At 47.7% G+C, this 22,966-nt stretch overlaps 4 protein-coding genes across 4 annotated transcripts; 2 read left to right on the top strand and 2 right to left on the bottom strand.

The window, feature by feature from the left end:
* Positions 1 to 1,540: 1,540 nt before the first annotated feature.
* Positions 1,541 to 3,261, bottom strand: RhiXN_08762 (dynein heavy chain, cytoplasmic; the record flags this gene model as incomplete). Its single annotated transcript, XM_043328578.1, has 10 exons — positions 1,541 to 1,638; positions 1,692 to 1,754; positions 1,803 to 2,122; positions 2,176 to 2,327; positions 2,391 to 2,498; positions 2,553 to 2,596; positions 2,663 to 2,684; positions 2,736 to 2,927; positions 2,978 to 3,069; positions 3,126 to 3,261. The coding sequence occupies 10 exons, from the start codon at positions 3,259 to 3,261 to the stop codon at positions 1,541 to 1,543; spliced, it is 1,227 nt and encodes a 408-aa protein (XP_043183963.1).
* Positions 3,262 to 10,213: 6,952 nt separating this feature from the next.
* RhiXN_08761 (carbohydrate esterase family 16 protein) lies at positions 10,214 to 14,383 on the top strand (the record flags this gene model as incomplete). Its single annotated transcript, XM_043328577.1, has 12 exons — positions 10,214 to 10,330; positions 10,401 to 10,497; positions 10,883 to 11,025; positions 11,089 to 11,151; positions 11,202 to 11,490; positions 11,553 to 11,922; positions 13,010 to 13,070; positions 13,121 to 13,351; positions 13,391 to 13,529; positions 13,589 to 13,822; positions 13,872 to 14,324; positions 14,379 to 14,383. The coding sequence occupies 12 exons, from the start codon at positions 10,214 to 10,216 to the stop codon at positions 14,381 to 14,383; spliced, it is 2,202 nt and encodes a 733-aa protein (XP_043183962.1).
* A 1,577-nt stretch (positions 14,384 to 15,960) lies between these two features.
* RhiXN_08760 (transporter protein Sec31) lies at positions 15,961 to 20,775 on the bottom strand (the record flags this gene model as incomplete). The annotated part of the gene is made up of 10 exons (XM_043328576.1): positions 15,961 to 16,085; positions 16,141 to 16,258; positions 16,311 to 16,402; positions 16,450 to 18,555; positions 18,610 to 19,227; positions 19,277 to 19,598; positions 19,656 to 19,874; positions 19,925 to 20,321; positions 20,388 to 20,507; positions 20,561 to 20,775. 10 exons carry the CDS (start codon positions 20,773 to 20,775, stop codon positions 15,961 to 15,963), a joined length of 4,332 nt encoding a protein of 1,443 aa, XP_043183961.1.
* Positions 20,776 to 21,174: 399 nt separating this feature from the next.
* RhiXN_08759 (polysaccharide lyase family 8 protein) lies at positions 21,175 to 22,966 on the top strand (the record flags this gene model as incomplete). The annotated part of the gene is made up of 11 exons (XM_043328575.1): positions 21,175 to 21,202; positions 21,255 to 21,279; positions 21,333 to 21,481; positions 21,534 to 21,618; positions 21,669 to 21,744; positions 21,800 to 21,927; positions 21,979 to 21,995; positions 22,047 to 22,104; positions 22,154 to 22,259; positions 22,315 to 22,359; positions 22,415 to 22,966. 11 exons carry the CDS (start codon positions 21,175 to 21,177, stop codon positions 22,964 to 22,966), a joined length of 1,269 nt encoding a protein of 422 aa, XP_043183960.1.

Below are 22,966 nucleotides of genomic sequence, written 5' to 3'. Positions count from 1 at the left end.
AGCAACTTAACTCCTTACCCCTGTCAAGTATTGCAGCGCCGCAGAGACTCAGACAACAAGTATGATGACAACAAAGATAAACTTGTTTTTTGTCTGTGACTCAGTGGCAATGATCTGACTGTTCCTAGATTCTTGTATGCTTGCTATGAACACACTCAACAAGTTCCTCTCCCTCAATATTCTAATCTCTTTTGCATTACTTGCCCTTGTTGAACCGGCCCCATGGTTGATCACAACCACAAAGCTATTGAGCAAGTGCCAGTGATGGTGACCAAACGCACACTCCCACCTCAGCTGTAGCCAGTGTGTTTGTATGTAGTAATATTATCTGTATATATTAGTGATTTTGCAAATCTATGTACATAATCAAAGATCCCAAGTCAGTTGCTGTTCTTGCAAACTGGTGCGCTTGTTGATTGTTTCATGCTTGGTCAGCAGTGGCTAATCTTCTGTGTTGGATCACCAGACTGAGGGTGCGTTCATAGGTGGGTCAAACAAGATAGGTCAAATGTTTTGTTGAGTACACGCAATGTTGTGATTAAAAATAATTATAGAGCTACATGTAAGGCTTTTGAGACATCTGGCTATCACATACTGGGTTCTCAAAGTTGTAAGCTTAGCTGCAAAACGTCAAGAGACATTTTGCATAAAACAATCAAAGGGGGGACAGTGCTAGTACATCCTTAAAAAATAGTAGGGGGTAGAGTGGTGGGTGGTCATGTGACTCACCCTAACATAACTGTGGGTGGTATAGTTGCGTGCTTGGTACGCAACTCTACACTGCAGGACCATTGTCAGCTGGTTTTCAGCTTGAGTAAGCGCCAGGCTGGTCCAATAGGAAAGCCTGGTTGGAAACCAGAAAAAGCGCGCGTATCAGGAAAACAGCGCGGAGCCTCCAACTGCCGGGGTTAACTTGGTTCCCACATTTGTAATTCAAGTTGTAAACTACTTGGTTTATAGAAAGTTACACCGGTTCATATATCTGATTACCCGGTATCCCGGACCCCGCGTAAGAGCTTGGCTGCCAGCTGTACTACCAATCATCAATAAACCAAAACGTGGATTGGCTAGTTTACAGCCGGAGAATCCACAGGGAGCCCGGCAAGCACGCCTAGCTGGATCCCAGCTGGTGTGCAATATGTTTTCTCTGCGCTCTGACTGGTCAATTTCTGTATTACACTGGCCTAAGAACCCCAGCATAACGCGCGTGTGTGGTCCCAATACTTGCCTGACCTATTGAAACCCAATGTTTGACGTAGTTGTTGCCCAGCAATGTTATTGCAACGGATTACGAGTTTGAGTTGGGTAGGTTTCCTTATGCGGGTCATGCTACATTTTGCTCTGTGCTGTTCCCAAATTCCATCCCTTGTTGTGGTATGCATATATTGCACCACCAATTTGTTGTTTTGTAATAAATCACGCAAAATTTATGAAAAACGATTGGTTCCGGCTCAATATATTGCATACAATAGGTCGAGATACACAAACAATACACATTAAACAAAAAATCTAGAGAAAACCCATTTGACGTTTTATACGTCTAATTTGGACGGTGCTGGAATGTCAAAGCTGCATTGGGACGTGAGATAGGGGATGTGGTATGCGTAGGGCGCTGATGGCAATCCACCAATGCTCCGCCTATGAGAGCTCCGTTAGATCAATTACGACGCCGGGCATTTTCCAAAACTTACCAGTCCATCCTTGTTGTGTACCACCCATGGATTGAGAATCCTGAGTTTCTGGGACAAGAACGCCTAAAAATGTAGTCAACTCCTGTTAAATCTGTAATATATAATACGTACGTGGAGCACGACCATTGTTGACTTGGGGTTCTATGTTATCGCCTCCGGCATTCATCTGCGGGGCTTCACAATTGTCCTTTTGCGGGGCGCCATCACCGGTGCTACTACAATTGGGCGTCTGGGGTTCGCCACCGTCGGGAGCATCCTCGTCGTCATCTTTGTCGGGGTAGGCCTCAACCGTGTACTCCAACATATTGGCAACGGCCTTCGCATGATCCCGCTGCCACTTGGCAATCTGGCTACGGGCTGGTAGCTTTGTTGGTCCCGAGGTGGGGCCAATGTGCCATTCCTGGTCGCGCTTCAAGATCCCCTTGAGCACACTATATATTTGACAAGTAAGATGTAATTGTAACTAAATGTATGGGCTTCATACCTTTTGACTGCCGCTTCCGTAGCGGCCTTTGTGGGTTTTGTGCAGCGGATTCGGAGCTTGTCAAGCTTTGTGTCGATGAATGACCAGCAAGGTGTTCTGCGCCCCCTTCCAGGGTGGCACGGGAGCTTCTCCCAATTGGCCATGTAGGATCGCTACATTTGTCGTATATGTTAGATGATATGTATAGAGTACAAATAATGCTTAAAAATGCGTACTAAGAGTGCAAAACGTCTCCAGTGCTTGTTAGTCGGCTGGTAGCCCTTAACGCATAACTTGGCGGCTAATGTGCCAATATCCAAGTTATCAACCATTGATTTCTTGATCTAAATCGAGAGGATAATGTGAGATAAATCACTTTGGTACGAGATCATGCTTACCTTCCGCCGCATATTGCCACAAAAATTGCTTGCAACTGCCGCAACTGCTTTTCAAAACGCCTTGGAGTTGACAAAATGAGCATGAACAGCTCGCGGAATACGCCAACTACCAGGGTTTTCCTGCATGTGTTGCTAACACGAATTAGTACTCAGTAGAAAAGATAAGTTTGAATGTACACTCACAATGAGGCGAGCAGTGCTGCCACGCACGTAAGTCGGAATAGTCGCATCCAGAAATGTGGCCTGGATGCAACGAGTCACGTGGTCCTTGAATTTGGTTGAGAGCAAGAAAGACTTGGTGAGCGACTGGGTGATATGTTGGGTTAACGCAACTACCCGGGTGTACTGACAAATTGCAATAAACTGCGCATGCATCTAAGAAACAAATATTAGCAAGACATGGGAGGCTAGTAAGAGTCACATACCTGAGACACCCGCACAACGTCGGCCTTGTCCAAGTCTGTGAGGCCAAACTCCTCACAGCATAATGCAGCGTAGTCACGCGCAACAGTGTTGCCTAGGAATCAATGTATTAATATATTTTGAGACATACAAAGATGTTTGAATACTTACCTGGATCCAAGTTAATGCTTGCAACCTTTTTGGCAATAGCCTGAGCGTGTGTGGCCGCAAGTTGGGGAGAATTTGGTGGGCTAACGGGATCTTGCTCGTCCTCAAACTCAAGTTTGCTGTCAGTTATGTAGCTCATTATAGCTCAAAGAGTGCATAAGGTAGCAGGGATAGTGGCAACAGGCCAGGGAGGCAAAGTGCAGGCTGAATGAGGGAAGAATTGCAGAGGTCAAGTCCTCAAATGTCCCCAGGCTTTTAACGTGCGGAGACATAGCAACGGTTTTTTTCTGCAAGAATCGGAACATCTTGTCTCCAGCGCCGGAGCTGGCACAAGAGATTGGCGCATATACCCCAGTTCCGCAGTGACTCGACAAAAGCAATTGCACGCGCGGCTTCAAACGGCGCTTTTGAGACAATGACTAACCCCAAATCAAATTAGCGCTTTTAATAGTTCCTTTTATAGTATATCAAATATCAATCAAGTAGCAATTGTTTGAGTCAAATTACACGGTGAATTGTCAGAATACAGTGAGACAAGAAAGACAAATGTAAAACTGATTAAGCTACTCTATGGAACTGAGCCCAGAAGTTGGAATATGAGGTAGGAGCAGAAGCGCCTGCTGGCAAAGGAGGAATGGGCATAGTAGATGTGGTACGCTAGAGGCAGGAGGAGGCTGATTTGAGGACAAGGGGGGAGGCATGGCTGGTGTTTCTGTTGTATTTACCAAACAAGACAGCTGTTTTGGGCGCGTTGTGCGTTGTTGTTTTGTTGCTTGTTGTTCCGGCTCCAATTCTGTAGCCAAAGTCCCTGTACCTTTGATTATCAACTTGTAATTCTCCTTTGCTACTTTGCGAGCCTCCGCTTGCAGTGCCTTATTTGCTGACGCTGAGGCAAGCTTTTGAACTGCCTTGCGTATTGCGACCCCTTGATTGATTTGTAAGCCCCGCCACTCCAACAACGTCAAAGGGAGAGCGCAATGAACATGTTTGATACCATGTAAGCCCTGTGTATTCAATATGTATTGCTGGTTATTGGTGTGCTTTACCATATCTTGTGTTTGATTTGTGTCTTCACGCTCCTGGCGTTCAGCAACTTGCTGTTGAGTGCACAAGTCAATTTTGCCAAGCTGCGGAACGCTGAGCCAATCTCACATGGCAATGTACCAGCATTGAATCCAGCAGGTAAACCAGCTTGGTTCAAGGATTCATTGGCCAACCAAGATCCATCTTACCCCAGCCCGGCATAAAACTGCGTGCGGCGTAGCAAAAACCCCAAATGTTTGGTTAGTCTTGGTTCCAATGTAGTACACAAGCGTATAGCAATGTCCGACAAACCTGCCAAATTCAAACTGCGCGCCGTCATTGGCTCCCAGTGGTACTTGTGCTGGGAGCCGATTGGCCTGAAACAGCTGCATCACTCCGGTTGTCTGTGCATTGATTTACGCTAATCATCCTTAGTGTATCCTTGTGTTAGGGAACTCTGGGGACCAAGCTGCCTAATTCAAATAATGCAGCCAAGTGTTCCTTTGGCACAAGGCTGACAAGAACCGGCTGGTCTATGCACCAATTATGATTTGTAACCTAACTCGGTATAATTTCAAATTGTTACAGCTGTTTTTTGGCTGCAGTTACATAAGTTAACCATGCAGTGCCCTCCCAAGGTTCCGGACACGCGCCTCTACTTGGAAAGCACCGGCCCGTTGGGGCAGCCGTGTACATGAGTAGAGCAGTGGATGGTCACGTGACTCACCCTAACACAATTGTGTGTGATATAGTTGCGTACCAAGTACGCAACTCTGCATGAGTAGAGCAGTGGGTGGTCATGTGACTCACCCTAACACCATTGTGTGTGATATAGTTGCGTACCAAGTACGCAACTCTGCATGAGTAGAGTGGTGGGTGGTCACGTGATTCACCCTAACATAACTGTGGATGGTATAGTTGCGTACTTGGTACGCAACTCTGCACAAGTAGAGTGGTGGGTGGTCATGTGACTCACCCTAACACAATTGTGTGTGATATAGTTGCGTACTTGGTACGCAACTCTGCATGAGTAGAGTGGTGGGTGGTCACGTGATTCACCCTAACATAACTGTGGGTGGTATAGTTGCATACCAAGTACGCAACTCTGCATGAGTAGAGCAGTGGGTGGTCATGTGACTCACCCTAACATGATTGTGGGTCATATAGCTGCATACTTGGTACGCAACTGTGAGTACAAGGAGTAATCATTGATCATGTGACTCACCCTTACATTGACCATGGTGCTATATTTCTGCATGTGGTACGCAATTCTGTGTGGCATGGGTGGTCAGTTGTCACATGACTCACCCTAACTTAGGGGATGGTGGTATTGCTGTGTGTAAAGTACGCAACTTTTTGTAGGAGGGCTGATGCTTTCCCTATAATCCACCCTAACACCATATGTGGGTTGTGTCCACCTGGTTCCCACCCTGTGCCATCTCACAGTTCACCCTGCAGTGTAGCTTGGGCCACCCTGCAGTGTAGCTTGGTTCAACCTACCACCAACCTACTACTTTGTAATAACCTAACCTATGAGAACAATGAGTAAAGAGTGATACCATTTTGTTACAAGGGGGCTTGGATTAGTACAGGGGTTGGATTTTGCCAGTAATCTGGACCCGGGTGTTGGATTGTTGGGGTTGGATAGTCCGTACCTTGGGGGTATACGGTGGTACACGCAATGTTGTGATTAAAAAAAATTATAGAGCTACATGTAAGGTTTTTGAGACACCTGGCTATCACATACCGGGTTCTCAGAGTTGTAAGCTTAGTTGCAAAACGTCAAGAGACATTTTGCGTAAAAACAATCAAAGGGGGGACAGCGCTAGTAGCAGCAGGTAGGTGACCGCATGCATAAACTGATCACATGACCTTGATACGGCTGATTTTGTGTGCGTACCAAGTACGCATGGTGATGACTTTAATTGCCGTGAGGTAGAGCTTACTCAACCGTGTGAACTAGTCATGTGGTTCTCACGCAGCTTGTTTTGTGTGCGTACTGCATACGCATTCCGGCTGTTTGATAAAATGAAAACTAATATGATGGTGTTAATCCAGTCATGTGACCTGTGTGAGTCTTATCTTCTGTGCGTACTGCGTACGCATAGCAGCAGGTAGGTGATTGCATGCATAAACTGGTCACATGACCTTGATATGGCTGATTTTGTGTGCGTACCAAGTACGCATGGTGATGACTTTAATTGCCATGTGGTAGAGCTTACTCAACCGTGTGAACTAGTCATGTGATTCTCACGCAGCTTGTTTTGTGTGCGTACTGCGTACGCATTCCGGCTGTTTGATAAAATGAAAACTAATATGATGGTGTTAATCCAGTCATGTGACCTGTGTGAGTCTTATCTTCTGTGCGTACTGCGTACACATAGCAGTAGGTAGGTGACTGCATGCACAAACTGGTCACATGACCTTGATATGGCTGATTTTGTGTGCGTACCAAGTACGCATGGTGATGACTTTAATTGCTGTGAGGTAGAGCTTACTCAACCGTGTGAACTAGTTGTGTGATTCTCACGCAGCTTGTTTTGTGTGCGTACCGTGTATGCACTGCAACTGTTTAATGACAATCAAAGCCCATGCATAAAGGCGGATGATCCGCTGCGGATTAGTCTGTGGCCTGTATGTGTCTGGTCTTCCATGTGACTGCGTACGCATAGCAGCAGGTAGGTGACTGCATGCACAAACTGGTCACATGACCTTGATATAGCTGATTTTGTGTGCGTACCAAGTACGCATAGTGATCACTGTAACCATTGTATGGTAGAGCTTGCTCAACTGTGTGAACTAGTCATGTGATCTTAATGCAGTATGTTTTGTGTGCGTACTGCGTATGCACTGTGGCTGTTTGGTAAAATTGGAGCTTAAATGTTACTGGTAACCTAGTCATGTGACCTGTATATGTCTTATCCTCTGTGCATACTGCATACCCATAGTGGACTGCATGAGTACCCTGGTCACATGACCTTGATACAGTTGGTTTCTTGTGCATACATGGTATGCACAGTGATTGCTATGGCTGTAGTATCTTACAAACTTAACTGGCTCTGTAAATTAGTCATATATTGTTAATGCAGCTGAATTTGTGTGTGTACTGGGTATGCATTGCCCTTTGCATGCTGTTATATCAAAGAATAACTGTGCTTGTGCTGTATGCATACTTGGTATATATACAACAGTTTAAGACAGTATTTTTTTGCAAGTTGAACTGGACCTGGGCAGACCTGCTTGCTGTTATTAACACAATTGTGTGTGATATAGTTGCGTACTTGGTACGCAACTCTACATGAGTAGAGCGGTGGATGGTCACATGACTCACCCTAACACAATTGTGTGTGATATAGTTGCGTACCAAGTATGCATCTCTGCGTGAGTAGTGTGGTGGGTGGTCACATGATTCACCCTGACATCACTGTGGGTGGTATAGTTGCGTACTTGGTACGCAACTCTCCATGAGTAGTGCGGTGGAGGGTCACATGACTCACCCTAACACAATTGTGTGCAGTATAGTTGCGTACTTGGTACGCAACTCTGCACAAGTAGAGCAGTTGGTGGTCATGTGACTCACCCTAACACAGTTGTGTGTGGTATAGTTGCGTACCAAGTACGCAACTCTGCATGAGTAGTGCAGTGGATGGTCACATGATTCACCCTAACATAACTGTGGGTGGTATAGTTGCGTACCAAGTACGCAACTCTGCACAAGTAGAGCAGTGGGTGGTCATGTGACTCACCCTAACATAACTGTGGGTGGTATAGTTGCGTACCAAGTATGCAACTCTGCATGAGTAGAGCAGTGGATGGTCACGTGACTCACCCTAACATAACTGTGTGCAATATAGTTGCGTACGCAACCCCGCATGAGTAGAGCGGTGGGTGGTCATGTGACTCACCCTAACACAATTGTGTGTGATATAGTTGCGTACCAAGTACGCAACTCTGCATGAGTAGAGTGATGGGTGGTCATGTGACTCACCCTAACATGATTGTGGGTCATATAGCTGCGTACTTGGTACACAACTGTGAGTACAAGGAGTAATCATTGATCATGTGACTCACCCTAACATTGACCATGGTGCTATACTTCTGCATGTTGTACGCAATTCTGTGTGGCATGGGTGGTCAGTTGTCACATGACTCACCCTAACTTAGGGGATGGTGGTATTGCTGTGTGTAAAGTATGCAACTTTTTGTAGGAGGGCTGATGCTTTCCCTATAATCCACCCTAACACCATATGTGGGTTGTGTCCACCTGGTTCCCACCCTGTGCCATCTCACAGTTCACCCTGCAGTGTAGCTTGGGCCACCCTGCAGTGTAGCTTGGTTCAACCTACCACCAACCTACTACTTTGTAATAACCTAGCGGAGGTAGTAGAACGCAGCAGGACATGTAGAAGATGCTGAATCGCACCCTTGTCACCACGGTGGACACGCCTGGGGGCAGCAAGGGAATCCTATAGCTATGGACAACGGGAGGAAGCGCTGGGAGGCACAGCCACCCTACTACATTGGTCAATACTTTTGTTGCATTGACCATCCAAGAATCTATTGGACTTAGGGAAAAGCAAAAGCAGTTGGGGTTATCAAGATTAAAGAGCCACCACAACACTCCTCTCGTGAACTTCCTCCTCGCACTTAATCCTAGCCCCCTCCCTCCCGTTTCTCATGTCCTATGCCCTTGAACCTTTCAATTATAACCTTCCTTATTTGTTATATGGAAGCTGCTTCTTGTTTACTGGGACAACCTGGCCTGGACAAACTAGTTCTATTCAAAGTAATTCGATTTAGCTGTACGACTTTTCACTGTGCACCGGTCACATCCAGGACCTCACAAGCTCTACAACTGGCTGCCCCAACCATCAAGCTGCCCCAGTTACCCGTTTGGCAAGCGGCTATGAGCTCCAACCCAGTTTTTGGGGTTACGGGTGTTTTAACCGTCTGAAGCCGGCTGCAGCTAATTTGTGCAGGTTCCTCGGGGAATATGTTGTTCTGATACTTCCCATATGGGAAGTGGCCATGTGCACATATATCGGCCAGTATTCTAAATCCAGTATGTGGGTTAGCGCTTCTTTTCTATCAATCAAGAGACAGAACATAAAAAACGCGATGTTCGTTTGTATGGCCTGTTGATACTCCCTTTCCTCCCTCACCAGACAGTATCTGAGATGGGATGCTCTACACGCGCAGTTCGAAGAAACTGGTTCCCTATTTGGATAGTTATTTTATTCATGCATGATTTCGCTGCGTTGGTGGTGCTCGGTGTTTTCACACCATGGATAACTTTTGCTCTGGAAGCTCCCGAAATCTTTGCCATTATACGACTTGTGCTTGGTTTCTTAAATGAAGTTTACTTGTGAGCTAGCTATTTTAGTCACGTTTCCCTTTATCTACCTGCAAAGAGTGCTGACAGCCAAAATGTTCATGATATAGGTTAACGTATGGCTGCCGATATACTGACACGCGTATTGGTACATTTGGCTTCCAGCAACTCATCTACTATCCGATCAGTATTATTTGGTCCGCAAGTACGCCCCTACTGACACTCGCGGCTGCTGTAAATGGTTACCAACTCAAACTTGCATCTTAGCCATCATGATCATGCCGCTTTCAGGCTTGGGTTTTATTCTACTGGGGCCAGGACTATTAGGTAACCTTATAGCAACTATCTCACTTTGGGTCCTGTTTTTCAGATCAAAGCACTTCAAAAAGCAGAAGATGAGAGGCTTAAGTACCGATATCCATTACCTAGCGGCTGGAATTAATCGGGCCAGTGATATGGGTGTAACTAGGGCTATCACCTGGCGGGGCATCCCTCGCCAACCAAGGACTCGATTACAAAGTCGTATATTCCAATCCTTCTCGAATTTCCTAATTAACTCTCTCTTTCGGAGAGTAGTGTCAGTACTTTTTACCCTGCTCACACCGCATAACCAATGATTATTATAATACTTATATACGACAGTCCTGCAGAAAGGTGGCCTCAAGTTATATGTCAACATATATTCTCGTTGGCAGCTATTCTTCTGGTCTTCACCCGAGTTCTTGTTGGGCAACGTATGGCCTCGGATGATCTTCCTTCTCGGTCGACTTTGAAGCTTTGCGATCTCAATGTGCTCTATCCAAGGTTAGAGGCATGGATTGGGAGAGCATTTCCGTCTATAAGGATATATGTGGTACGTACGTATCCTTCCGGTTTGATCAGTCGGAGAACCAATGTGGTTTCACACGGCACGGGCCGGGTAGCGCGCCCCTCATGATGCGGAGATCATATATAACTCAACTCTCAACAATTCGATACGGCTTCATCTGACTGTCAACATATCGCAAGTCTATCGAGCTGGTGAGTCAATATACTCGCCTTCGCTGAAAGATCTAAGAAAAATTAGGAACAATTAAAAATCTAAGCGTAACTTCTTGTAGTCAGAGTGTAAAGTTCGCGCCATCAAAAAATAATGACACGCAAAATTCGTTTTACGTGTATAATTGCTCTGAGAGTGATTGGGATTTCCTAGATGAAAGCGAGTATCTCGTGAATTCTGGTTCATATACATAGTGAACTAAAGTGGCTATCAAATATTTATATTTAGGACGAATTGGTTTCGAATATACCATAGGAAGACACTCATTGAGTGAACAATCAACTACCCCTGTGCAGAACCCAAGCATACACGACTTAGTCAATGACCAAATGCCAAGTCTCTGGATAACTGATCATCATACCTTAGATGAGTATGGAGATAAGATATCATACCTAACAAACCCTATCTTTCCCGAGGTTGGATGGCATATTGTATCCAAGCCTTACAGGGCAGCAAAGAAGTTCATTACATCTACTCCCCTGTCGGATGCCCTTTTGGGCTCGGATCCGGTATGTATTGTAGCCCCAACTTGACGTATCACAAAATCTTCATGAATCTTGCTCGATTTCCAGACCTATGAAACTGTGCCGTATTTTGAAACAGGTAAACAACCTAACTTTGAATTCGTACAAAACGTGAGCTGATTTACCGATGTAATTCACGCTTGGCCTGCCCGCGACTAGAGATACTTCGGCGGGAACCTATGCGGCCAAACCTGACCGACTCAAACCCAGACGTCACAGTAATTGCCAGCGGCATGGTGTATGAACCAGAATTCTTGAAATACTCGGAGCAAATATCATTTGCTATCTTCAACCGGAGCCAATCAGAACCATATGGCTTGTGCAAGATCACGGAAGAATACCGCACGACAAGTAGTTTTGATTTTCTGGCATCCATCGGTGGTTTGCTCGCACTTTTGCAAGGAATACACATACTTGTGTTTGGGCGTCCGTTGTTTTGGGGAATGTTTGGTATGCTTGATCAAGTTTATGTTGTCAGTGAACGTTGACATTGGCTTCAATATCGTTCTCAGGCGCCAAACTTATAACGCCGTTCGGTCTCGCGGGTAAACTGGCTACCCGGGCGTTCAGAGAACGGCTACAACAGCAATATCATCGTCGAGCGGAACCACAAGACTCGACAAAGACGACACAGGAATCGGGCACTGAAGAATCTGGGTCCAGAGTCGAAATCGATATGACTCGGTTCCTTCTTGACTATGTCATCGATATGGGCCCGGCTTCACTGCCAAGTCCTCCTCAGGAGAAGCAAAACAGTGAGACCGACAGCAGCGATTCTGAAGACGAGGTCAGCTACCAGCGTGTTCGGGGGCTAGGAAAAGAGGACGGGGTGGAGGCTACAAAGCTTGAATGGGAGAGTGGAACGATTGAACCGGCCAAAAGGTGAGTCGCAGTGAAAACGGACAAAAAGGCTCAGTAGCACTAATGTACGCTTATTGAATAGTGAAAACCAGGTCTAGTTGAATGCATGGCCACCAGTCGAGAATGTTTAAAGCAAGTTTGTTGAATTGAAGCCAAAGTACTGCAATTTGATGCGCATATAGCCGAATCGTAGAACGTGGTTTTGTCTGGGGCAGGGTTCATACACGTGACCTAATGTATGCCTATCGAATTATAATCAAGTATGAAAACAATAGAATGCGTACCAAAAGTAGCCTTGTGATGCTATAACATCATCACTTTTCACGATCGACCGAGATGAGATGTGCGACAGTGATTCAGGAGTATTGGAACCGGTATTAACATAGCTTTCAAATTCCCTTGTAATGGATTTTGAAACATAGTGCGTTGAAGGAAATAGCTAAATATAAGCTGGAATCTTGGAACAGTTGTCTTCCCGTACGATTACACAGAGTGGAATGTCTATGCTTCCTTGGGTGTATGGAAGAGCGGAGTGAAAAATTATACGCTCGTGAATGACGAGCTAGAAGAGCGGGAAGAGCCTATTCATGGGTGTAATGAGGAAGTGGCATCTCTTGTATCACTGATCAAATTTACAGCGATTTTAGAAACGGTAAACCTCGTGATCAGAAAGTTTTGCAAAATGGGGGAAAGTTACAAAAGTCGTAATAACTCGTCGAAATCGCATTATTTTCGCGCGATTTTAGTACCATTCGGATCGCATTTTCATTGCGATTCGAATGGTATAAGTCTCGTTTGGATAGCTCAAGTTTCGAAACTCGCGTGTATACTCGACGATGCAGCACGGTTGCTCGATGCGACTTGTAGATAAGAATAAAGCTAAATATATCAGTATAACTGAGTATGAACGTAGGGGTACTATCATATTGAAGCAAAACAACCAACTTCCCAACTGATGGGGTGTTTGGTTCACGCTTGCTGTGACCAGTATATACCGCTGTTATAGTGTCCTAAACTCGCTAGGACACTCGCACTAGGGCATAAAAGGCCATAATCAAATATATTGCACGTTTCACAGCTAGAATCAAATATCTACACGTTTTCTTAGGGGGTGTTCTACCAATAATGATGTGGATAAGATGGGCAACTTTAGGGTGCATACAACGGAGGTAAATGAGACTGCGCAATAGTCTGACTGCACCTCTACCTGCACCAACAGCCCGAAATGCCCCCCAAAAAGTCAAAAGACCGATCAACAACCCCTCGTCGACGGTCGCCACGAAAAAAGGCGTCAAACGCACCTAAATCGACTCAAACCGAGGTTATTGAGCCGCAAAAAGAGCGAAAAATGCCCACCCGCCCCCTTACATCCTCATCCGAGCCCGATGTTATCGAAACAGTTGAAACTGGTGACTCGGAAGGGGAGATGGAAGTCGTAGACATTAGTGGAGTGGGCGAGGATGAAATCGATGAGCTCGTTGACTAAGAGGGCGATGAAATCCACGAAATCCACGAAATCCACGAAATCCACGAAATCAATGAGATTGATGAGCTTGACGAACTTGAATCGTCAGCTCTGTTTGGTAAATCAAGTCCTAAGGCTGCTATGCAGCAATCTGACGGGGAAGGTGAGTTTGCATTAGTGCAATTGTTCATCTACTGGTGACCTACGGTCTGCTGACAACAGTTCTTGACTTTACTGAAGATGAGCTGCCAAAACCCACCAACGATTCCGAAGTAGACGAGTTTTTTGACGATGCAATTTGTGCTACAAAGTCCAAACCAGCTGAAGGGAGCAACCGAGTTCCCAGGTCGTTGAAACTAAAAGTGAAGCCGCAGCATGCGTCATCAAAACCCACCACAACTACCGGATCAGGCCGCACTCATAAGAAGAAAGCTAGTAAAATTGCCCCCAATATCAGTAAGCATTATTTGGGTGCTATAAACAGACTGTACTAACATGAGAGTAGCTCATGAGGTCAATGTCTCAGACCTTATAGTCTCATCAGTCATCAAATCCTGTGTGCAGCTGCCCAATGGAACAAAATCACTCAAATTTGATCAAAATGCTTCATTTTGGACACTCAAGTTTCAAGCTGCAGAGGTATTTGAGGTTCCTGCAAAGCATCTGAGGCTTGCGTATACAACAAACAAAACCAAACGCAAACAGCGGCTCTTGGTTGACAAGGACAATTTCACAAACATGACCAATGACATTGTTGAATTCTTTGAGCGCCAAATCAAGACAATCCACAGCCAACGGCTAAAGGATGCAGCTGCTGCTCACAATGCAGAAGAGAAGGGTTGTGCATATGTACCAAAGGCTCAACAAGAAATCACAGATATTGGGCTAATATTTTACCATCAACCCCCAGCAGACAATCCATCCATGAGTAGCAAGGGTACTAGTACTGGGAACATAGGTTTGGGAATATCAAGTATAATTATATATCTACTCATTTTTACTCTAGGCTAAGAGTAAGGATCCTAGCAGGAAAGAGCCAAAGCCAGAGAGCCTCTCAATGCATATCCAGCATGCTTGTGATGAGATTATGAGAGGCGCATGTGAAGAATGTGGGGTACCTTGTGTGATTATCCCATGCCCCAGTGCTCAACCAGAGCACAAGCCACTTGACACAGAACACATTGATCTATGGTCAGATTTTGCTGTAAGCATTATTGTTCTATTTTTACATGTAAATGCTGATGGTTATGGAAGGCCCAAAATTTGTGCTCAATTCAACAGCCACCCCCATCAATGGTAATGAAGCTGGCTAAAGAACCACCACTGCGTAAACAAAAGAATTCAGGGGAATCCACCATTGCACCACCTGTCAAGAGGCCAAATACAATTGCCCCGCAACCCCCAAACCCTGGTCTGGACCCAAATTATTATGGGCATCCTGGTCCCACCCACCCAATGAACCCACCCTTGGCCTGTAACAAATAGGTAACTGTTCTCATTATTGTTATCTTACCTCTGTACGTTACTCATTACATGCATAAGCCACTCAATTGTTGGCTATATTATTGGTCATGTATAGTACTTGTTTCTTCTTAAGAGGCTTGTACCCAAAAGAATTTGTATCTACTTTGGCTTCAACTACAAATACAAGTGACTTACAGATTGTCATTCAGCTTGATTAAGTTGTCTGATTAATCTCTATATTACATTGTATTCACAAAGCTAACAGTCTAACCATAGTGAACAAAGTACTAAAGCTACATCCAGAGATGGTATTGACTATGATATAGTGTGTACTACAATGTCAGAACAGCATTGAGAGGCATTGTACATGATTCCAGGTGCAGTGAGACGGCTCCTGTGAAAGCTGAAATGTGCCTTGAAACCTCTTACGTGTATCTTCCATTGTGTCTCAAGCATATCTCCCTTGTCTCTTTGCTAAACACGTCCCACTTGAATATGTTAGGTAGCTAGGATGACTCGCTATCTACCAGTATTTTTCATATTATTTTATGCCGCTTGGCTCCCAAGTTACACGTGTCACAAGTCAAAATTTCACAACACGCAAGAGGTTTCGAGGGGAACTGTACTAGTAGGGCTGATTATTTCTGGAGCAAAACTCGGCGGTATTTGCCCGTTTTCTCCCCCTATATGGCAACGCGTGTTTGTCATGAGCATAGCGTTAGAATTGCACGATCTTTGCGCATTTTATGGTATGGATATCATGTGGATCTGCCGGAGTCACGGTTTTTGCTATGTAGTAATCCTGAACCTAACATTAAGAAACGAGGCAGTTTGTACTGTGGTCGGTTATGTTTAGCCGAGGTGACGCCCCGACCTTCGGCCGGGGCTAGCTTCATTTCCGTTTTGATCTTTATCTCCCTTGCGTGTGTAGCTTTACAATCAGGTGATAAAATCGTACATTCAAAGGTTCCCCTTCGAATTAAAGAAATGAAACAAGTCACTTGGTAAGATTGAGAAACTCATTCCGTGACTGAAACCTGAAGGCACGCTTTCAGGATATGGGTACTAGAATAAAAGCATCGATTTCCAGCTGGACTGACTCATACTACATTTCGCAATCTATATTCTGGCTACATGCGGATGATCAATTGCTTGACGCCCGACATCCACAGTCCAATATCATCCGTTCGAGATCCCCTTGTAAGCAAATCGGCATGTATTGAGGTGGCGGCCTGCGCGGCGCTATCTTGCATGGCTAATATAAATAGATTATAAATGCCAGTTTCTTGAGATAAACTAATAGTAGTTACCTTCAACGAGTGTTATAAGCTGGTCAACGACTGGTCTGGACAGCGTTCCGCAATTCAACGCGTCAAAAAGTGCATTTAAACGCCGCTCTATATCGTCCACCATCCGCTTTTGCTGTGGCTGCAGGCAATCATTCAGTAACTTACGATAACAAACGGCTACTTAAGCGTACCGGCGTATTCTGCCTTAATTTCCCGAGATGTTCACTCAAGACCTCGAAAATGATCTTGTCCGATGCCGGGATATGTTCCCGATCCCCCGGAGCTTCGGCAAATTAGAGTCGTCACTCTAGTCTATTTAGAGGTACTCACGATATTTGGGCGCCTTGGCCGCAGCTTTGGCGGGCGGGGCAGTTGGTGTTCCTGTTCGAGGCGCCCCTCCCGGTGGTGGAGGCGGGCCACTCTGCGGGGTCCAAGTCGTGCCGGAGGGAGGTGGAGGTGGAGGTGGATGGGACTGGCCTGGGGGAGGAGCATATGAACCACTCGGTGGTGGAGGAGGCGCGCCGGGGTTGACGCCAGGAGGTGGAGGTGGAGGAGCGTATGCACTCCCACCTTGTGATGGCGGGTGTGCGTACGCGGCGCTATTTTGGGGTGGAGGGGCATATTGTCCGGGGCCTGGGGGTGGCGCAAAACTGGACGGCGGAGGGGGTGCATAGCCCCCACTGTGCGGACGAGGGGGCGGAGGAATAGTCGCACCGACCCTAGGTGGACCGGTCTGAGGGGACATTCCTCTCGGCGGGCCCCCCGGCGGAGATATCACCCTCTGTGGCGTACCCACTCCTCTTGGTGGCCCAGAGGTGATCGGTGAGCCAGGCGCTGGGGAATTGGGGAATGGACTCGTAATTGCGGCTGCAGGTCCCACAGCAGGGGCAGGCGTACGTCTCTGAGGTACGGTAACGTTGGGAGCGTCGTTCCAGCCGGGAATGTCACGTCGTTGGGAAGCGGGGATAATTCGTGGAGGTGGCGGACCAGAGGGCTGATCGATAGTGGGAGGTGGAGGAGGGATCATTGGCCCCGGCGGGGGAGGAACCGGAACCATTGGGGCTCGGAACCCGGGCTGTTGGCTCTGGTATACTGTCTGACCATAAGATTGTTGGCCTGGAGCGCCGTAGCCCGCCTGTTGCCCAGACGGAAGGCCTGGTGGGTTGTATCCTCCTTGAGCCCCGTACGCGGTCGTCGTCGGTTTGATATTCGATGGTGTTGTGGAGGGAGGAGGCGCGTATGGGCCAGTGGTCGTAGGAGGGGCACCATAAGGACCCGATGAGGAGGGTGGTGCGGTATAGGGTCCCGACGTTGACGCTGGAGGAACGCCGTAGGGAGCGGATGGTTGGGTAGATGGAGGATTATATCCGACGCTGCCATAGGGTCCCGGAGCAGCAGCACCGTAGGGTCCGGAAGGTGTGGCACCATAAGGACCGGTCGCGGGGGCACTGTAAGTACCAGCCGAGGCAGTGGCACCATAAGTGCCCTTGGAAGTACTCGCCGTCCCATTAACCTTTTTCTCGAACGCACCCTTTAGCCATTGTACATCTCCATATCCAGCTGGAACCCGTTCAACATAACGCACTGCCTCGGAGACCAAGCCCTGTGAGGCTAGAATTTGAGCGTACTCGAGGAACTGGTCGTAGAGAGACGCTAGCGGGTAAGTCTTGTCCTCGTTGGCCGAAGACGAAAGATCCGAATCGACGAACCCAACGGCAGTCGAGAACGCAACCGCCTTTTCGACGAATCCTTGGACGGCCTTGGCCCGAATTCCATAGTTTCCACCTTGGCTCTCGCCCACCTGCTCCTCCTCGCGCGCCTCTTCTTCCCAAATCCGAACCAGCTTGTCGAGCTTCTTTCCGGCCATAAAACATACTCGAGCAGCCTCACGTTTCTCCTCCTTGGCCATCTCGGCGGCGGACCACACCCGCTCTCCGAGCTCTCCAACTAGGCTTGCAAACGCGTCGCCCTCGGCCCATCGGCACAAAACAACTAGCATCTCGCGCCATTCTCCGACTTCAGATCCACGAACGAGCTCGGCGAGACCCTTTTTGCCTTGGACAACGCCCTTGAATACGCGCAAATATCCGCCCGCGCTATCCCCGGCCTGGTCGAAATACGCCATTCGGGTTCGCATCACCAGGCCCTCGCCTTGGGCAAGGAGCAGAGCGTCGGCCCATCGACCGGCTTGGATGCACAGTTCAACGGCAGTATCGAGGTTACCGGTGATTAGTGCGCGAGTGACGAGGGCAGAGGTCGCGTCCTCCTTTTTAGGATGCATGCGGAAAGATTTGGCAGGGAATGATGGAGTGGGAGGAGCATCGCCTGCAACGCTCGAAGCGCGAGAGCCGATTGTGGCAGCTGCGCTGGATTCACCAGTATAGGATAGGTGAGGGACGAGGGCGGCGCGAGGGCGGGTTGGCAAAGTATCATTGTCTATAAACACATCGTATTAGATAATCATTCTATGCAACCTCGAATCAGACTCACCGCTTGCCAGAGTGTTGAAAAAATCTCCAGCAGCAGGACCAGGGGCAGCTCCCACCGGCTCATCGCCAAATAGACTAGGTTCGGTTGCGGTACTAGCCGCATCGACCTGTTTGGCATCCGAACTGAAAGCACTGACTTCGCTGGGAGCTGCACCTGGCACGTCCGTGCCCTCGCTCGCCTGTTCGTCGTCCTCTTTGTCGTCGTGCTCGGTCGGAGCGCCTTCGGGTTCTTCGCCGACAGGGGAGTGGGGGACATGCGTGGCCTCGGCAGCAAAGGAGACCACCGGCTCATATGTTTTAGCACGTACAGCAGCCAAAGCCTCGTCTAGGGCCGCAGGAGAAGCGTCATAACCGACAAGTTTAATTAAAGCCGACTTGGGGTCCGAGTCGAAAAGAGCGAGGAGGGTGGAATAAGTATCTTTCGAATCTTTGGCGGCTTCAGCAACGGTTTCCGAGCCCTCTTTGGACGCCACTTTGCCCGCTCTGTTTTCCACAAACGTCTTCATTCCGCCTTCCTCGTCTTCGGCCTTGATGAGCTCTTTGGCGCGTTCCACGACTTCCGACTCGCCGACGACGTGCTTGATCTGGACTTTTCCGCGCTTCTTCTCGTCTTCGCCGCCTGTGTGCGTGAGAGATATTAGCAACAATAGGAGTAAAATAATTAGTACACTTGCCAGTATTGGTCACCTCTACGAGAACACCGCCAAATCCAAACCTCGCTCCAACAGGAGTCTTCAACCATTTGGGAGCACGCTCCAAGTTGACACTGCTTCCCAAATTCTGTGCATCCGCCGTATCAGCAAAATTAGCGGGATCAAATATATCATTTGGATTGGCGGGAGCCTTGGGTGTGGTGGTCGTTGCCGAAGTGGGAGCTGTCGATTGGATAGAATGGAGAGCGATCGACCCGTCGTAATTAGCAGTTGCAAAGATGTCAGGGTTGCGAGGGTTCCAAGACGTGAGGAAGGACCAATTGTTCGAAGGAGGGAGCTACCGTTGCAAAAGTTAATTAACAAAGGTACGCAAGTGGCTGATAAATTCGCATACCTGTCCAACGATTTCGCCCGAATTGGGGTTCCAGACAAGGCTGCGGTTGTCCTTGCCGCAACTAAGCAGTAATTCAGGATCTTGAGAGCACCATGCGATGCTGAGTACGCCTCGCTCGTGTCCTTGAAGGATACGTTCGGGAGCGCGGGCGTTACGCAAATCCCAAAGCATTATGACCGGTTGTGAATCGTCCTCGGAGGCAGTGATTAAGCGTGTAGCCTAATCCAAATGGGTTCAAACGAGTCAGAAAGTCTAAATAATTTACGCACGTTATCCGGGTGCCAAGCAACGTCGCTCATTCCTCTCCTTACACTGCCGACTCCAGGGCCAGCACCAGGCCCACCTACGGGGCCTCCACCGCCTCCATACTGTAAAGCGACGACTTCTCGTTTACCGCGAAGATCCCAAACAACGGTGTAGCCACTCAAACTTGAGCTGGCAAGGATATGCGCTACCTGGGCGTTCCACCCAAGAGCGCTGATCCCGTCTAGGCGTTGGGACCGAGCACCGGGAGTGTAAGGTGTGGAAGGATTCTTCAGATCCCAGATATAAAGCTCGCTGCCGACGCTTCCAGATGCGAGAAGTGAAGTTTGAAGGGGATTAAAGTGTAGAGCGCGTACGGGGCCAGTGTGTGTACTATTTTGCAGCAATCGAGCAGAGGACACACTAGATTTAAATAGTTTAAATAAGCACCAATGGGGAAATTAATTACGCCATACTGCAGGCACATACTCGGTTTCGTGCGTAATCTGTGCGGGATCCCAAAGTTCGAGATGGCCTGATTCCAAACCAGCGGCGAGTACTCCCAATGGTCGATCGGGATTCGCGTATCCCCAGGCAAGCCGATTGAATCTATGTACGTCGTGAGATGAGTGATACGTAATATTAGTTTACGTGTTACTGACCTGGACGATATTGTTACTTTTCCCTTTGGGCCGACTCCCCCTTCTGCGCCAAGTGTAGTGTTGCGATCATGCAAGTCTGGACTCCATATTTCGAGATGAGCATCATTCGAGAACGACGCGTCGAGAGCACCAGCAACAGTGCCAGTTGCAATCGTAGGCTCGAACCCAGGCGACCAGGCGAATGTCGCCGTCCGTACGATTTCTTTTAGTTTCATCCGATGTCGTGTATGCGTCCAGCAATCGTGGACGTGTAAGAGACACGTCAGATACAGTGGCTGTGCCACACAAGCGCTGGGCGTTTATATCTCACAACCGCTCAATGTCCACTGCCGGCCTCTCATTTGAGTCATTCGACCAAATGAGGCAATTCTTAATGGTTTCCACATCGCCCCTGCCTCGGGCGAGCCACAAGCAAGCCCGTCTCCCGATTTATAAACACCGGTTACAAACAATAACCACATCCTTTCTTGTCTTCCTAACCGAATTCCTTTGTTCTGTTCAATTTATCCAAAAGTTGCCACTGTTCCCTTGCCTCGTGGCTCTGCCCTATAATTGCCACTGTTCCCAAATGATTCTCTCAATAGCTCTCTCACTACGTTTGGACACCTTCTGGAATGCCTAGAAAGTTGGTTTGCGTATTTGGTCCGTCAACTATTGGTCCTATCCTTGTTCAGTACTGAACTCCGACTATTAGGTTCCGAATTCTACAGCGAACATGCGTGAGTGATCATTCAGATTATCAAGCTCCGCTCATCTCATGATCTACCAAAAGTGTACTTTTGCGCAAGCAAATGGTCTACGACCCGAAGAGGCAGTTGCATCATTTCGAAAAGGCCGAGGCTATTGTCCCAGTACAATCAACTTCCAAATCGACAGGAATCATGGGCATGTTGCCTCGTAAATCTTCAGGAGGGAATAAAGGTGCTTTGACTTTTCAATTTCTTTGACGCTGACATCTAAAGGTGATATATAGCTCTCGCGCTGCCCCCGTATGCCAAGGCTGTCTCCGGCGCATATGAATTCCTTACCAAATGGTATCAACCTGGTGATGAAATCATGTACGCATATCCGCCTATCCACTCCCGAGCTCTACTTAGTTCTCTCTTAGTTTGGTGGCTGTTACTGGCAAGCACGAAGAATGGGTGGTCCTTCGTGCTGCGACCAAAACGTTGGCTGAGCATCTCGTATGATTTCTTTCGCCGCTATTTTCTATAATCACTTTAACTTTCTCGCCTATAGGGAGCCGGTACCGAGCCCGTCAGAGTCGAATCAAGCCCAGATCCGGCGGTCGAAAGGGACCGAGACATTTTTGGCGACCGCCCTAGGGACGAACCTCCAAATTTCCTCTTGGGAAGTAAAATTGAAAGGTACTTTCTAGTCCTGACATCATCCAACTTGCACTGACCATCAATCTCCAGTACGGTGGCAATCACATGTAAGCCTAGCTACTCCGTAATGATTTCCCTTTTCATTCAACTTACTATAGATAACGCAGATCGCTCGCTATTTGACATGAGCGAAACCAACAACCTTTTACTAGAAGAGTGAGTCCTCTTTTGTAGCCCATGATCAGCCAGCCTAAACCGTTTATAGGTTCCCACTTACGGTCACGCACCTGTTTTCGTTCAACTGGGCGACCGGAAAGGAGACTTATTGCGACACATATAGAGATTCAATGGGTCAGATCACTAGCAGAGAGGTGATTATATGCGCATCGACTAGAACCTTCCGTGTCTTATGTTTGATTATTAAAGGTCTGCTACTTTAAAGAGATGAGCTGGCACTTTCCGGCGCTCGCAGTATGTTCCTATACTTACATCATTTCGATTCTCGCGCTTATCCTTTCCCCACAAGAACTCGACCATGAGGTTCATTCATTACGAGCCAGAGCATACCCGAGCCTGGAACTCCATTAGGGCCACTTACTACAAAACACTCGCATCACTCCCAGCGCCGCTCCTCCCCTCACTCCCTTGTAGCCCATCCGACACACCCATTCAACCATTACCCACTCGCTCCAAGTCATGGTTCCCCCGGCCCTTTAATAAAAAATCAAAACTCGCTTCGCGTAGGAGCACGGCCCCGACCGTGCGCCCTAGTGGAAGGTCCGAGACACTCATGTCAGGTTTCACCACAAACCCCTCCTTCTCGCCTTTCACTCCTACTTCCACTACGCCTTTCTCTTCTCCCTCGAGTCCTCGATCCGGGTCATTGTCATTCTCTGACATGACTCACTCGTCACGGACGTCCATCGATTCGGGGTACTGTCCTACTCTCGAGGAAGCGTACACCCAGTTACCAGGGATGACCAGACACGAAGTGTGGACGTATCCTGCGTTTGAAACCCACAAAAGCGACTATCACTTACCCAAGCGGGTGGTTTGGCGGTCTTCGAAAAGTGAATAA

This window comes from Rhizoctonia solani, chromosome 10 (assembly GCF_016906535.1).
Source record: "Rhizoctonia solani chromosome 10, complete sequence".
NCBI classification, from domain to species: domain Eukaryota; kingdom Fungi; phylum Basidiomycota; class Agaricomycetes; order Cantharellales; family Ceratobasidiaceae; genus Rhizoctonia; species Rhizoctonia solani.
Note: the sequence above shows the minus strand (reverse complement) of the source record. Positions and strands in the feature narration are given on the sequence as shown.